Here is a 15561-nt window from a genome sequence, read left to right as displayed (position 1 = left end):
TGGGACCCGTAATGGAAACCAAGGGGGCTCTTGCGGGGACCGCGTACCTCCTAGCACACCTTCCCTTTTTTAGGGCGCAGCCCTTTGGCGGCTGTCCCTGGGCTGAGCCGCGTTGTCGGCCTAACCGAGTGAACGATGCAAAGACCGACGAGTGAAAGAAAAAGCGAACGGTGAAAGAAAGCAAAGGAGCAGAGTGTAGTGAAAATGGGAGGGGGGGAGGGTTCACCGCCCTGGCGGCACGAGCCAGCGTTTCCAAAAGTGTGCGGTGGTCGAAAGGAGGGGGAAGTATCTGTGCCCGCACAAGGCGCTCGACGGCACGACGCTTGGCGAAAACGTGAGGGAGGCGTGCGCGTGACTATGATGTGCGTTCACGTAAGACGCAGTTCGCGGTTCCTTCCTGAGACGCACTTTGCGTCGCCGACGCAGAGGCTCATCATCGCTGCCGTCGAGACACCCAAGAGTGAATGCCCCCTGAGTGGACTGCTGCTTCTCCCAAATATCGCCTTAAGGTATATCGTAATCGCCAGCCAATTCTTTGCACATCAGATCTTTCCTTGATGGTTCTTCATTGTGTTTGGCGCTACGAACGGCAATTGATTATAACAAATAATGGTGTAACAAATCGGCGAATCTCGTACAGCGTGTTTTAGATCGACAAATCTTTTTAAGTCCATGAGCATGAACCGCCTAGTGGCACTTCACCCATGTTTTCCGAAGGTTCCGAGGGTCAATTCAAACAGTCTTCGTTTCTTCCAAACAGACAACACGAACTATTTCATGACTATCGGATTTAGGTGACAGAACGGCGTCATTCAAGCCAGAAAATGCGTAAAATGTCTTCACTTTCGCAGCAGACGACTCCGCTCCTCGACGTCCGGTCTGGACATGCGCACTAATCACGGATACTCCTGTCCAAAACTGTGTTCGCTCCCCATACGGCAGCCCCTGCAAACATCTGCGCCACTTGCTGTGACGTCGACTAAAGGGAAAAATCGAGTGGGGGAGGTATGAACCGGCAGAAATAAAAAAGTTCTGTTCTTGGATTCACCTCCATAATTAATCTATACCGTAAACATGAACGGCGGACTTCTATAAATAGGCTGTCCTGCAAGCGCCCCTGGCAGTTCTTTGTTTATTTCAAGTTTTAGTTCTCGTTACATTGGGACGGAATAACTTGATTTAGAAGGAAACTCATAGCAATAGCCTCTTCATATTAGGTGGTTTGTCCCTAAGCCCCTTAGCGGGACCCGGGGTAAATCATAAGCGCGAATGTAAATAAGCTGACACTTGTATTTATTTTACGTTCTCTCGGTGTTGTCGACTAGTGAGCACATTCACTTCCGCAGAGTCGTTGTGGTAGAACGTCTGGCTGCCAAGATGAGGTAATGCCAACAACCGCGTGCGGATTGCATAAGGGACGTGTATAGCCTTTTCTTTTCAAGGAAACCACATCTGGATTACCTGTAATGCGACACTCTTAAGCAAATAGCCAGAACATCCTTCTTACCTTCCGCGAAATGGCAATACCGAGAAACACGCAGCTCCAACACACTGTCCAAGCAGAGCCTGCGCCCGCACGACAACCACCTAGCGACGACCACCTTTAAGAACTTGTGCTGCCACAAGAGTGGCCACAGAAACGCAGCCAGAGCGGGCGAATAGTAAAGTGCAGAGGCTCTGATAAAGTGTGGTCCGCAGCGCCACCTCTTCTCGTTCTGCAGGTCCGGGGCTCTGAGGAGGATCTGGTGAGCTGCGCTCAGCTGCTGGAAGTCGCAAGAATAGCCGATGTTTGGATATCTCAGGCCACTATTTTTTAGAAAAGGACTATTTGGCCCCTTCTGCAGTAATACTTTTGTACCAGCCCTTGCTATTGTGAGTTTCTTCAAACTTAAGTGCGAAATATGTGTGTTTGGTTTGTCGCATGGGCTGAAACAACGTCGCTTACATATTTGTTCACAGAGATTCTCTCTAACATTTCGGACTTTATTTGTATGCTTGCCTCAGGCAGTGCAGTACCCAAACGTTTCTCCATCAGTTTTTCGCATTATCGTACTGGCAGTCATGACAAAAATGTCGCCCTGCTTTTCTTCATTACGAATATATTTTAACCCGAATTTTAGGTAGGCTGTGCGTTAATCTTGACTCAATTCCTTAGTTAGTGCCTGCAGTGTAATCCAAATAAATTTTGACAAATTTTTAATACATTGAAAACGTAATTCATTTATTTCTTTTGTTGTATTTATGGCGTATTTTTAACCCGTTCACTCCGCAAACAAAATAAATTCGAAATATATTTCAATTATAGTAGGCATAGCTTGCTATGCTGGAGCAACGTTTTATGGTATTCGCAGAGTACAGCTCTAACTGTGTATAAATCAGTGTACTTGTGTTGCATTGAGATTAAATTTCTACACTGTTCATTTTGCAGAAACAAATGCATTTTAACTATATTTTGAATACCTAAAGCATATACTTAAGAGGTTCTCTGCATTCTCAATCTATTTGGAGACTATTTATTACAGCATTTTTCTTGCATTGTTAGAAATGTATTTTCAGTACTGAGTAAAAATTTGCAAAATACATTTTTACTGCAAATTTATTGTATCTACAAGCACCTAAGTACATTTGAAGATTTGAAGTACCCTTCGAAAATCTCGCACGTAATCTAAATGCAAAACTTTTCACTAAGGCAGATGTAAAGCTATAATTACGCAAAAGTAGGTTTAACAAGCGTTATTTGCATGAAAAGTCACAAAAAGAATTCGAGCATGCCGAGTTCTGCAACGTCGCGAGATGAGCGGGGCAACCAATCTTTCGTTGGCCCGGTGGGCTGGACAGCTCACCGACACGACAAACTTCCTCACACCACTCAATAAACACAGGAGAACCCCGCAGTTGGTCTAGTAACATTGTGCGTTGGTTCCACCGGGCCGTAATTTGAAGCAAAAGTTTGCGGCGTCGCGAACTTTGGTTTCTTGACACAACTGACCACCAGCGCGCATAAGGGGCCTTTCAGGGTGGGGAGAAGCAAAAGTACACACACAACTTTGACGAGGCAAGTGTCGTGCGAGCGTTTCAGCATACCTATCGCGGGTTCTGATCCACTGCCTTCATGCACTCTTTTTCCGATTATTTTGGCCTACTCTCAATTACGCTTTTCGCGCACATGAGCACGCACGCCCATGCGAAGCTCATCGCGCATACAGCCGGCGGCACACATGATTTCCCTACTAGCCGAGAAGGCAGGCCTACAAAAACCAGAAAAACAAACACAAAAGTCGTGTATGCCAGACGTGATGGCAGCGTTCGGCGAAAACCAGTGGCAACCCACTGCGATAACTTTAGCTTCCTCTTTGGAGTTTGTCGCGTACCTGATGGTGCTGCAACGTTGCTGGAAATTTCTGGGAATAAGAATACAGTGGGAAGAACTCACAATGAACAGCCAATGGACGTCCGTCGGCCGTCCGGCGAACGTAAATTCCGGTTCTAGCGGGCGTCCGCTGGACGTCCGTTGCAGATTTTGTTGCAGAGCCGATGGACGTCCTATAGAATAACATCCCCTAGGCATCCCATGCGTGTTCAGGGGACGTCAGGATTTAACACTTCCGTACGTCGAATCAGACGTAACTGAAATTGGATGTTTACTGAATTTACATAACCGAAAATGCTTTTATATCTTGGGCTTGGCACGCTGAAACAATGAAGAAATAAAAAAAATGGCTGCCGATTACGGTACTCCCTAATGCTACATTTGGGCGCAACAGCAGTGCGCTGGGGTAGCACTCAGTTGTTGGTTCTCTCGACCGCAACGATGATGGGCCTCCGCGTCGGCGGCGCGAAGTGCGTCTCAGAAACGGACCGCGACCCGCTTCTTAGGCTGGGAACGCACACCATCGTCACGCGCATGCCTCCCTCCCGTTTACGCCAGCGTCGCGCAGACGAGCGTCTCGTGAGAACTCAGCCGCCGCTACCCCCCCAATCTTTCAGAGAGGGCTCCTGCCGCCACGGCGAACAACGCTCCCCTCACAATTTCGCAGCACTCTCCTCCTTTTCATTCTTTCACTCTTCGGTCTTGCCATCATTCAAATGATTACAATGGCAACGCGGCTCAGGCGAGAGACGGGCGGCAAATTTAAGGGTTGCGCCCAGCACGCCTTGTCCGGTCACGACTCACGGCCGGGCTAGCTAGAGCGGCGGCGGGCGAGCGGCGCCGCTCTGCCCGTCCGTGGTCCGGTTAAATAACGGCAACAATGTGTTAAGGTATTCACCTCATAGTGACATGTTTAGATGTTACTGTTACAGAATGTAATTGCGTACAACGATGAAGAATTGTTTCCCACGAAGGGTAATACAGAGAATGGCACCACACTAACCTATAAACAAGTATACATGAACACACGATTTACCGAGCACAGTAACCTTGCTTTACTCTTCTTTTTCTCTATTTCTGCTCTTCGACAGCACAACACGACACAAATGTGCAGGGGAAAAGAATCAATAATTAGGCCGCTTTTTAATTGAAATGCGTGGCAAATTTTTGTTTCGCTAAAGCGCCGCATCGCTGAATACCATCGAACCCTACAAACCCAAATTTGGCGCTCATTCTGCGACCAATCAAGGTACGCTTAGCACCAAGCGTGCATGGCCTCTTAAAGCTGAGACATGTTCTGGGCTCAAAACCGTCCAAGACTACCACGTATCACCACATTCAACATGTGATTCATAACTACCCCCATCCCCCAGCCCACCTTTTGGACATCTTATGCACGAAGTTTTATAGTCCCTCGCAAACTCCGCCAGCTCCTCCATCTGACGACTACATGCTTGGGTACAGCAAACCCTGCGCTTATTTGATGCCCCCTAGCTCCTCGATTCAAGAATATAGGCAGGCCCTCGCCCGCATTACGCGAAATAGCACCCCTGAAAAATATCTATTAAACAAGACCCCAGGAAATCTTGACAAAAACACCCTCAACTCCCTCCTTACCCTCAATCTTCGACAAGCCTTGGGTAGCCGGTACTTTCCTTCCTCAGTGGCGCTAGGCCGACACCACCCCCATCCGAAACCGCACAAACCTATCTCCAGAGGCAATCTTCGCGGAATTTCCTTGACCTCACGCCTGGTCAACTTTTCCAGCACCTCATTCACTCCTGACTTGCGGCATTACTGGAAGAAAATGACCTATATCCTCACATAATTTTTCAGTTTCCAGCACACCCAAGTACTCGAGATGCACTTTTATAACTTAAAAAAGCAAATTATAGAAAATGTAAGTAAAACGCAACCCAATTTCATACTTGGATTCGATGTACAAGGAGCATTGGATTGTCACGCATGCGGTAATACGGCATGGACTCCAAACAACCAATTGCCGGGCGGCCACAAAAAACTTCGTCCTAGCCTTTCTCAAGAACCGCACCGCAACCTCCTGAATCGGCCCCCTCTAGAATGACCGTTCCCCGACTCTGCCCAAAGGAAGACCACAAGGTTCTGCCATCTCTCCACCCATTTTTAACACAGCCCTTCTTCAACTTCCAGCACAGCTTTGTGCAATCCCCAACCTTCATCACGCATTATATGCCGATGACATTACATTATGGACAAACACTAAATCCCCCTGAGAGCAACAAGATGTTCTCCAGTGTAGCGGAAGCTCCTTAGAACCTCCTTATTTCTTTCTCTCCCGTCTGCAGCGGCCGGTCGACAGCGCGCGTTTGTGAAAGACTGGTATTCGCGACGCCGGCGCCTGCTTCCTACCCTCTTCGGGGAACAACTTGTTGTCCGGCCTACTCCTGGGTTTAGTCCTGGTGGCATTGCCATCTGCTCGCTCGGGGGCCCTTTTACCTTTCTCTTTTAGAAGGATGCGGGAGTTCCCCTTCTTTCCCACGTCGGGAGGAACTCTCGGCACTCACATCTTTGGAAAATAAACAGTGTGTCTTGAAACTGCAAACCAGCTCCACGTCTACTTTCCCGCTTCCTTCGGCAGCCGACATTCCCGGCTGCTACAAAATTTGTGACCCGAACAATGCTTCAACGTACACGCCGCGATGAGCTCTGACGACAACACTCATGCCTCACGCCTGCAATCATCGCCACAGAACTGAAGCTAGCAAATTTTTGGCCTAAAAATGCAAGAGTTTGGTTCAGCCAAGTGGAGGCCCGTTTTCAGGTCCAGCACAGAACCTCGCAGTCGACGAAGTACCTTAAAGTCGTCGCAGCCCTTCGCCCAGAAATCGCCGACGCTATCGACGACATTTAGGTTTCGCCCCCGACACAAGGGGAATACGACACCCTCAAACATATGGTGCTTGACCGCCTCGAGGCCCCTGAAGAAAGACTTCAGCAGCTCTTGTGTCGTGAAGAGCTAAGCGACCAACGACCTTCCCAACTGCTGCACCGGATGCGGCAACTACTCGGTGTGCACGCGCGTCAGGACGGCCAGTTCACACTTCTTCGAGAACGTTTTCTGCAACGGCTGCCCCAGTCGGTACGTGTGGTGCTCGCGGGTTCAAATGAGATGTTCCTTGATCGACTAGCGCAACTTACCGATCGCTTCACGGAATACTTTACTCCAACGTTCGCTCCCATAGCTGCTGCAAGAACACAGGACCAACCAGATCGACTGTTGCGCCTTGAGGAGAAAGTGCAACAACTTACCGAGGTCATGCAGCAACTTTTCTATCTAGCGCTCCCCTACAAGACGAGAAAAGACGCAACCAATCCCCTTCAAGACAGCCAAGATCTTCCAAGAGAGGCCAGTCACGAGATAGACAGGAAGGAGTTTGCTGGTAGGACCGTTTCGGCATGGGTGCTAGCCGCTGCACTGAACCTTGCTCGTTTCTGGGAAACGTTCCAGCCAGTCGGTAACGGTGGCTTACAACATCGGCCCTTCACCCAGCCACCTGTTCTTCGTAGTCGACCACGTAAGCAACTCTCGCCTGCTAGTCGACACGGGAGCCGAAATCTCTATTGTTTCGGCAGACGCCGAGGATCGCCGACGTAGCAAGAACACATCGCCGCTGCAGGCAGTGAACAACACTGCCATCGCTACGTACGGCGTCCGCTCTCTGACAATAGACGTCGGGCTCAGGCAACTGTTTCGCTGGGTCTTCGTTGTGGTGGACGTTAATTTCGCCATACTCGGAGCAGACTTTCTCAGCCACTTCAACCTGGATGTGAGCGTACGTGACCATTGTCTCAAGGATAACAACACATACCTCAAAGTACGTGGTTTGGAGTCAAACATCTGCTCATCTGGCTTCTGCACCTTCCAGCCAGCATCTGCCTACGACCACGTCATGGCCGAATTCCATTCTATCACCAAGCCCCGCAACACGGAACAGCCGGTGAAACATAACGTGACTCACCTCATCTTCACCATCCGGCCACGGCGGCTGCCAAGCAACAGGCTACAACCGGCACGCAGTGAGTTCGAGCATACGCTGCAGCTGGGAAATATTCGCCTGTCGGCTAGCGGCCATTCGTCGATGGTGCACACGGCGCCTAAAGATGATGCGGACGACTGGCGCCCATGCAGTGATTACAGAGCCTTGAACGCATCGACAACGCCAGACTAGTATCCTCTGCCAAACATTCACGATTTTAGTGCGTGGCTGGCAGGTACGAAAATATACAGCAAGATCGACCTCGTAGCGGCATACCAACAAATCCCTGTCGAACCGGAGTGCACACCAAAAACAGCCATAACAACTCCGTTCGGCCTGTTTGAGTTTGTCAGCATGTCCTACGGCTTGAAAAATCCCACAGAGAGCTTTCAAAGGTTCATGAATGAGGTCACCCGAGATTTTCCTTTCGTCTTTGCTACCTGAATAATAATTTGGTGGCCAGGAGAATGCCTACGAAGCACGAAGATCACCTCCCCCAGCTCTTTCAGCGTCTGGATGAGCATGGTCTGGTGCTGAAACTCAAAAGTGCATGTTTGGTGTCGAGGCGCTCAACTTCCTCGGCCACATCACTGCTGAAGGCATTATGCCATTGGAATCGAGGGTGGAATCCGTCAAGAAGTTTCCAGCTCCAACATCTTTCCGCAAGCTGAGAGAGTTCCTCGGGCTCCTAAACTCCCACCAGCGGTTCATTTCGTCTTATGCTCGAGTACTCCAGCCATTGACCGACCTGCTGCGCCGAGACGACCAAAAGGCACCAGAATGTTGTTGGTCTGACGAACACCAGAACGCTTTCCAGAAGGCTAAGGACGAGCTCGCCGCGGCTACCCTTCTCATTCATCTACTGCCTGAAGCTCCTATACGCCTCATGATGAACGCCTCCTCCACATTGGTCGAAGCAGTGCTGCAGCAACAGGAGGGTGCACAGTGGAAGCCACTGGGCTCCTTTTCGAAGCGTCTGAAGACTGCAGAAGTACGGTACAGCACTTTTGGAAGGGAGATGCTCGCAATCAATTGTTCCATTAAGCATTTCCGCTGCATCCTCGAAGGTCGTGAGTTTTGCATCTTGACAGACCACAAGCACCTCACCTACGTATTCCACAACAACAGCTCCTCCTACTCAGAACGGTAAATTTGTCAGTTCTCATTCATCTTTGAGTTTTCTACAGACATCCTACACGTTCCAGGGGTAGAAAACGAAGCAGCAGAAAACTACGCTTTGTCTCGCGTCAACGCTTTTCACAAAAGTCTTGGATTTCGAGGCGATGGCCGCGGCTCAATGAGAGGACACTGAGTTGACAAGACTGAAAGGTGGGAGATCTTCACTCGTGCTCTCGGAGGTTGCGCTTCCCTACGTACAGGGCATGATAGCCTGCGATACCTCCCAGGCAACCCCACAATCTTCGTCCCACTGAATTTTCTACGAGCGGTATTCAACACTTCACTCCATCATCCACCCTGGTGTCTGCGCCACCCAGCGGCTGATAACAGAACTCTTTGTTTGGCTAGAAGTCAACGCGGACGCGCGACGTTGAGATCAGACATGTGAAACGTGTCACCAAGTGAAGGTGACTCGCCACACTCGTGCTGCACTACAGCAATTTCTGACTCCTGAGTCGGGGTTTGACCACGTCCAACTCGACCTATTTGGACTGCTACCGCCCTACCAATGTTTCAGGTACCTACTTTTTTATGCATCGACAGGTACAGCCTGTGGCCCGGAGCTATAGCAATTGAGAACATATCAGCTCAGACTGTCGCGCAGGCCTTTATTCAGACATGGGTGTCCCGTTTTGGCTACCCAGACCTCGTAACAACTGGGCGGGGACGGCAATTCCAGAGCAACCTTTTTTCCGCACTTTTAACCTTCCTCGGGTCGAGGATGCAGCATACAACCCCCTACCAATACGCCAGCAACGGAATGGTTGAGCGCTTGCACAGGCAACTCAAAGCTGCCCTTGCAGCGAAACTCGATCGCCAGCACTGGGTGGAGAAGCTCCCGCTCGTTCTTCTTGGCCTACGCTCAAAGGTGACGGAAGACATCAGTTTCAGCGCAGCGGAAATGGTGTACGGCTCAACAGTGCGCATCCCTGGAGAATTCTTCTCCGACCAGACACATTCCGTTCCAGGAAGCGCCGACCACATTGAGAAGCTGCGCTCATGGCTTGCGCAACTCAGGCCAACGGCACTCGCATCGCCCACAACAGGAAGGTTTCCACTTTTCCCGACATGGACTCAGGTACACACACATCTGTTCGTGTGACATGACGCAACGAAGCCACCGCTCACTCCGCCGTACGATGGCGTGTTCAAAGTTTTGGAACGTAATAACAAGACCATCAAAATTGACGTGCGGGGCAAACAAGAAGTCGCTGCCGTTGGTCGCTCCAAGTCTGCTGATATTGAGGTTTCTGTTCATGCAGCCTCTCACGTAAGTTTTCAGTGATAACCAGTGGACTCTGACCTTTTTCCATTCAGCCGGTAACGGCTGCCTTTCTTTTAAAGCTCCGCAATCTAGCGGGGAGCCTCTGCAGTGGAAGCCGCTTAGTACCGCCGCATTACTTTCTCTCCCGTCTGCAGACGGGCTGTCGGCAGAACGCCCTTGTGAAAGACTGGTATTCGCGACGCCGGCGCCAGCTCCCTACCCTCTTCGGGTAACAACTTGTTGTCCGGCCGACTCCTGTGATTAGTCCTGGCAGCATTTCCGTCTGCTCGCTCGGGGGGCCCTTTTTCCGCTCTTTTTTAGAAGGATGAGGGGGTTGCCATTCTTTTCCTCGTCGGTGGGAACTCTCGGCCTCGCATCTCGCATCTCGCAACTCTCGCATCTTTGGAAAATAAACAGTGTGTCTTGAAACAGCAAACCATCTCCCCGGCTGCTTTCTCGCTTCCTTCGGCAGCCGACATTCCTGACTGCTACACCAGCAAGAATTTGATTGCACACTGATGTACGTGACAAAGCGTGGTCTGACATGTGCTCCACATAGATCCGTACTTCTCGTTTTTTGAGCCCGTTCGCGAGGCCGACCTCGAAACTCCACTCCGGACCCGTCTGTCATGAACGATTCCACGCCCGTTCCCTAAGTACCCTCGCGACAGATACTTGGTGTGACGTTCCACGCAGACGGCTCTGCGGCGGCGATTCTCCCACAACTTCAGGTTGCAGTCACCCAGCTCACAAATCTCGTGAGAAGAATCTGCACCTGGCGCCTTGGCAGAAAAGAACCAGGCACCTGCCGTTTCGTTCAAGCCCTATTGATCAGCCGCATTAACATATGGTACTCCCTACGTCTACCTCAAACCAAAAAAACATGCCAAATTAGACGCCCTTATCAGGAAATCGCACAAAATCGCCCTCGGTGCGAAGCCTTCACGCCTACTGCTCCCCTTCTGCAATTAGGTATTGTTGAATTCTACATCTCACAAACTAGTCACTTCCCACCCCGCAGCAATCCGCACTCAGTGAACATGCCTTGCGAGCGCCGGCAGCGGACGGGTCCGTTGTTTGCGGAGAAACACAAAGGCAGGAGGCGGTGAGGGCGAAATATCAATGGCAGCATTTATGGCAAAGTGCGGATCAAATACACTGCATACAGACTGCTTGTAGGCAATAACGGTAACACTGTGAGCGACTCATTAAACTATGCTGGAGATCGAGATGGTTCGACTCACCGATGGCATACCGGAGCAGCGGAGCGCTGTGCGTGCGAGCGCAGTTGCAGTCTCCCCGCTCGCCCGGACGCGTCCGATTATGGCGCGTTCTCCAGGTCCGGACCGGCGCTCCGAAACGTCTACTGACTACCGCATCCCCAAGACAAGAGAACGTCCCCTCATCATGCTACGTCGCACTAGACTTCGCCTTACGGTGGCGCTAGTGCAGAGGAAGAACTGGTTCTCGGGTAAGGCAGAGGGGAAAAGGGTCAACGCCTGCACCCTGGCGCTGCCGAACCCTCCGGTCGCTGGCGCCCTCCCGTATGACTCCCGTCGCGCGAGCGAGGCGCATTGTGCCACGCCGGCCGCGATGAGAAGCTAGCCAGAAAGGGGTTCGCGTGAAAGTCGCGATCCCCACAGTATCCACAATTCTCTTTCTCATATCCTCGGAGCACAGGGGGTCCAGCAAATACCTCGCCTTGCCCTCACCCCTACGAGACGCACGAACTAGGCTACCCCACTCTTCTGCCTTTAGACACCCCCCACCATATTCCTCCGTCAGTCCGCGCTTATATCTTCGTGTCTCCCATCCCAAAACACATCCACCTTTCCTTGAATAAGGCAGAAGACAGGCCCGCGTCACCCGCCTGCGAACCGAATACCCCAACAAAACCGGACGCCCGATACACCGACGTTGCTCTATATACATCCTGTCCTGCTCACGCACTGGTTGTCATCGACTCCAAATGGGGCAATATTACCTCCCTCAGCCTTATTCATGCAGGCACCAGGACGGCTGAAAAGACAGCCATCTCTCTGGCAGCAACCACGGCTTCCTCCATCGACGTGGCAATTCTCAGACTCGTAACACGTGTGCCGAAACCACGGTACACACGACATCTCTCCCTCAGCGCTCAAGTTTCTATCCTCATATGCTCAATAAAGGATCCCGCCCCCACATTCAGATTGTGCGGACACCAAACCATTGTTCCCTCTATGGAAACAGGGTTGTCGGAGGTGGCACACGACGCTGCCCGCGCTGATACATTGCGGGCGTTTTAATCGACGCAACAGGACCTTTCCGAACCCTCCATTTATCCCTTGGTCTCTGCCAGATGCACTGAAATCTAATATCATTATCGCGAACTGCGGATTCAATACCCTCTTCTCACCCATCCCTCAGCAGACAGGCAGCTCGCATTTCGTGTGGACTACAGACCAACACAATATAGAACACCTCGATCCTCCACTATATCTCTCCCTCCCCTTGCCCCTACAACTGCCCCTTTTGCTCCATCCCGAACACCACCTACAACCTGGTTTGGGAATGCCTTTACGCGCCAAACCCCCTCCCTTCCCCATCCCCCGTGCAGTGGGAGCGGGAACTGTCCAGCTCATGATGTGAAGACCAAGATCGCCTTATCGCTCGCGCCCAAGCAGCTGCGCTGGCTCGCAGCTATCTGGACTAAGAAGGCTACCTAATTTTATGCTCAATAAACGTTTTCCAATATAATCATTTTCGCCTTTTTTACGCTTAGTGGTAATTTCGCACGTCCACGGGCGGATATCCTCGCGCAATCGGTCCTTTGTACATCGGTTGCTGGACGTACACTGCAGATAGCACGTTCAAACACGTACGTGCAGTGGACGTACAGTGGACGTTTAACCTTGGCATTGGATGTTCGGCTGCTGTTGGGATGTGCCGTTGCCGTCCTTTGGTGTTTGGATGTAGCCGTACGTTAGGCCTCCTTTTTAAGAGATTTCTTGGAATAGGAGTTGGTAAGTGCCGCAAGCTTTATTTGCCAAATCGGCTCATTATTGCAATAACTCAGAAACACCCGGATCCGCTCGCTCACCTAGCGCGTCGCTTCCTGGCGTCCCCTATTCTGAACTAATCAAGCAAGAAGAGAAAAATCAAAACCCTTTTTAGCAGGCAGAGGGTGAAAACGCGAAGTTTCCTCCCTCAAAAACTGAGTCAAAGTCAAACACAAAATTCCGAATTTAAAAGTCACTTCAACTCAGTCAAAGTGCAAAGCCACCGACCACTCACCAAACCAAAGGAAATGCTGAGTGTTCCGAAACACTCAACATGACATCTATGCACATGCTCAGAGAATGTTTCACCTTCACTACCGTTTTGTGAAACTCATTTGGTAAAGTTGGCATTCCTCCGGTGCCTTCTACTCGGACGTGATTATTGGCCACTTCGCGTCACACGATATTTGTTTACACTGCGACGGTTAATGGGCGCCGCCATTTTATTGTTTGTGCGTTTTCTGTCCGTCAACTGTGTTAATGTCAGTTGTCCTCCCTGCTCTGCGGCTGCGCGTGACTGACTTCGTTCCGAACGCGCATTAATGACCACCTGCTTCGCAGCAGTTCAGCTGCAGAATTGTGTCCTAAGAGGCCGTGTTGCTGCCTCTTAGGCAGTGTTGTTTACAAATGACGAAGTCAAAGTTAGTGGTGAGGCCGCAACAGCGGAAATCCGGCAATACTGATAAACACCAAAATGACCGCCGTTGCTGCCTTGTGTGCCTTAGTGACTGTACTCTGTATTTTATCTAGTTTAGAATTTTTGTATGCCCGAAATCTTCGTTTTATAAAATATGTTGTACTACAACTAAATAAAATAGATTCACTTTTATGGACTACGTCATTTTATTGTGGATATAACACTCGTTGGTTACTCCCCGTTGATATAAAGCCAGTAATCACAGAACGTAAGGCCTCCGCGAGGCGCTCGAGAGTGCGTCACGTCCTGTTTTGCGGAGGGGATTTTCTCGACGCAGTATCCGTACTTAGGTGTAGTTTGCAACTTAACCTTGTATTAAAAACATTAATACACAAGTTTGTTGTAAAGTATGGAGCGGCCGCATGCAACCCTAGACACACCCACGAAAAAAATCCTGGCTATCAAGCGCGATGCTAATGTCGACGAAAATGTCCGGTGTACGAAGAGGCAGCTCAAATTTTAGGACGTATTCTACTGCGTGTTTGGTTTATCTATTTTCAATAAAAATTATAGTGACAGTCTGTTCTTACCGATTGCTTTCGAAAGAAAAAAATTGGAAACAGTGATGAAATATTCGTTCCAACCTTTTTGGAAAAAATAGGATGATGCATATAGGTGTGTAATTTTCTGGCTTTCTTGTTGTCTTTTTCATAGTTTGACCCACGTGAGAGGGAGCCTCATGTGGTTCACTTTGCGTGTATATTAAACTTAACTTCTGAATCCTCAGCTAACTTTGCCATTCTCAAACTGATAGGGAAATCTTCGAACGATAGCAATTAAAATATTTTCTCCAATTGCTCTAAGAGCTTTTGGCTCGAAATGGGGCTCCACGCTGGGAGCACGAAACGCGATCTACGCATGAGCTGTTCTCTAAATATGACATTTAAGCGATCTCCCCAAGCGAATAAACCATTCCACGGACGAAGCGCTTGCTTCGTGTATTCATATGCCAGAATGACGAACGAAGTGAACTGATCAATGCCTTACAGCAGATCTAAAGTTGCCTTCTAGAACGTTCGTTTAGGCTTCCTCTGGGCGAGGCTTTTGCTACACCTTATGGAGGCCGCATTGTAAGAACTTAGAATGATAGATTTACGACGGAGAAGGTGTTTACCTTTTGCAACATCACCAATTGTTTGATCTCTGCTCCTGAAGACGTGCTGGCGCAATTCGTACAAGTTCCCACTGCGTATTAGGAGTTGCTGCAACACAGCGCACTCACAGCGATTATTAGTGTATATAAAAAATGCTTTCACAAGAGGTCATCATCAAGGATCCCGCCATACTTGAAGTACTCAGCCAGGCAAGGGAGGGAGATGGTGTGCACATATACCTCGACGTAAGTTTTCCTCCCTTCACTTTAAAGCGTGTCACTGGAGATGTAAGTCGATCGCCGGTGGTGCTGCTGTACCTTTGGATAACCCTGCACGGTACCCAGCACGGTACCTGTACCTTTGTATGACCCTGTTGCCGGAGCACGGTCAAGCTGCTATATTGCAGTTTTTTTCGGCAACCGTTTTTTTTCACCATTTTTCACCTGGTGCGTTGTATTACTGAAAACAAACAATCAGAATATCAATCTCTGAATCAGCTCCGGTAAGGAGAAACGTTGCTGAATTGCGGGGAAATACAAAAAAAAACAGTTTCCCTCTAACTATATATACATACATGTACAGTTAAACCTGTATATAAAGGAATTGACAAAAATTCCCAGTTTTTTGCTACATGCAGGTTTCGTTACATGTAGGTTTCGAGTTAAAGCTTGCGTGAATGATGCAGAAACGCAACCAAAAGGCTATACATAAGTGAGGTTGGACTCGCCCTTCGAGGATTTATTTCACAGTGATAAACTGCGTGATATGCGCCAGCTGCTTTGCCACGAGGTCATTCGCTAGCACTCCAAAGAAGTAAAGTCATTTACCCCGCGTTCACAAACGTAACTTACATAGTACTTCTCCGTTTTGACACTTTTGGGTGCCTGAACGCGTTTGAAGGGA

General features: G+C 49.7%; 1 protein-coding gene across 3 annotated transcripts in view; it reads left to right on the top strand.

The window, feature by feature from the left end:
- The first annotated feature begins 14684 nt into the window (after window positions 1-14684).
- LOC144147285 (uncharacterized) overlaps window positions 14685-15561 on the top strand; it is a 66572-nt gene continuing 65695 nt past the window's right edge. The window contains exon 1 of one of the 3 annotated variants that reach the window (XM_077679380.1): window positions 14685-14903. In XM_077679380.1, coding sequence (XP_077535506.1) covers window positions 14811-14903 — 93 coding nt within the window. In that variant the 5' untranslated portion in view covers window positions 14685-14810. The remainder of the gene's footprint in view (window positions 14904-15561) is intronic. The other 2 variants (XM_077679381.1, XM_077679382.1) reach the window with 2 other exon arrangements.

This window comes from Haemaphysalis longicornis, unplaced genomic scaffold (genome assembly GCF_048455015.1).
Source record: "Haemaphysalis longicornis isolate Haplotype H1 unplaced genomic scaffold, Haemaphysalis longicornis Haplotype H1 scaffold_7, whole genome shotgun sequence".
Taxonomy (NCBI): Eukaryota; Metazoa; Arthropoda; class Arachnida; order Ixodida; family Ixodidae; genus Haemaphysalis; species Haemaphysalis longicornis.
Note: the sequence above shows the minus strand (reverse complement) of the source record. Positions and strands in the feature narration are given on the sequence as shown.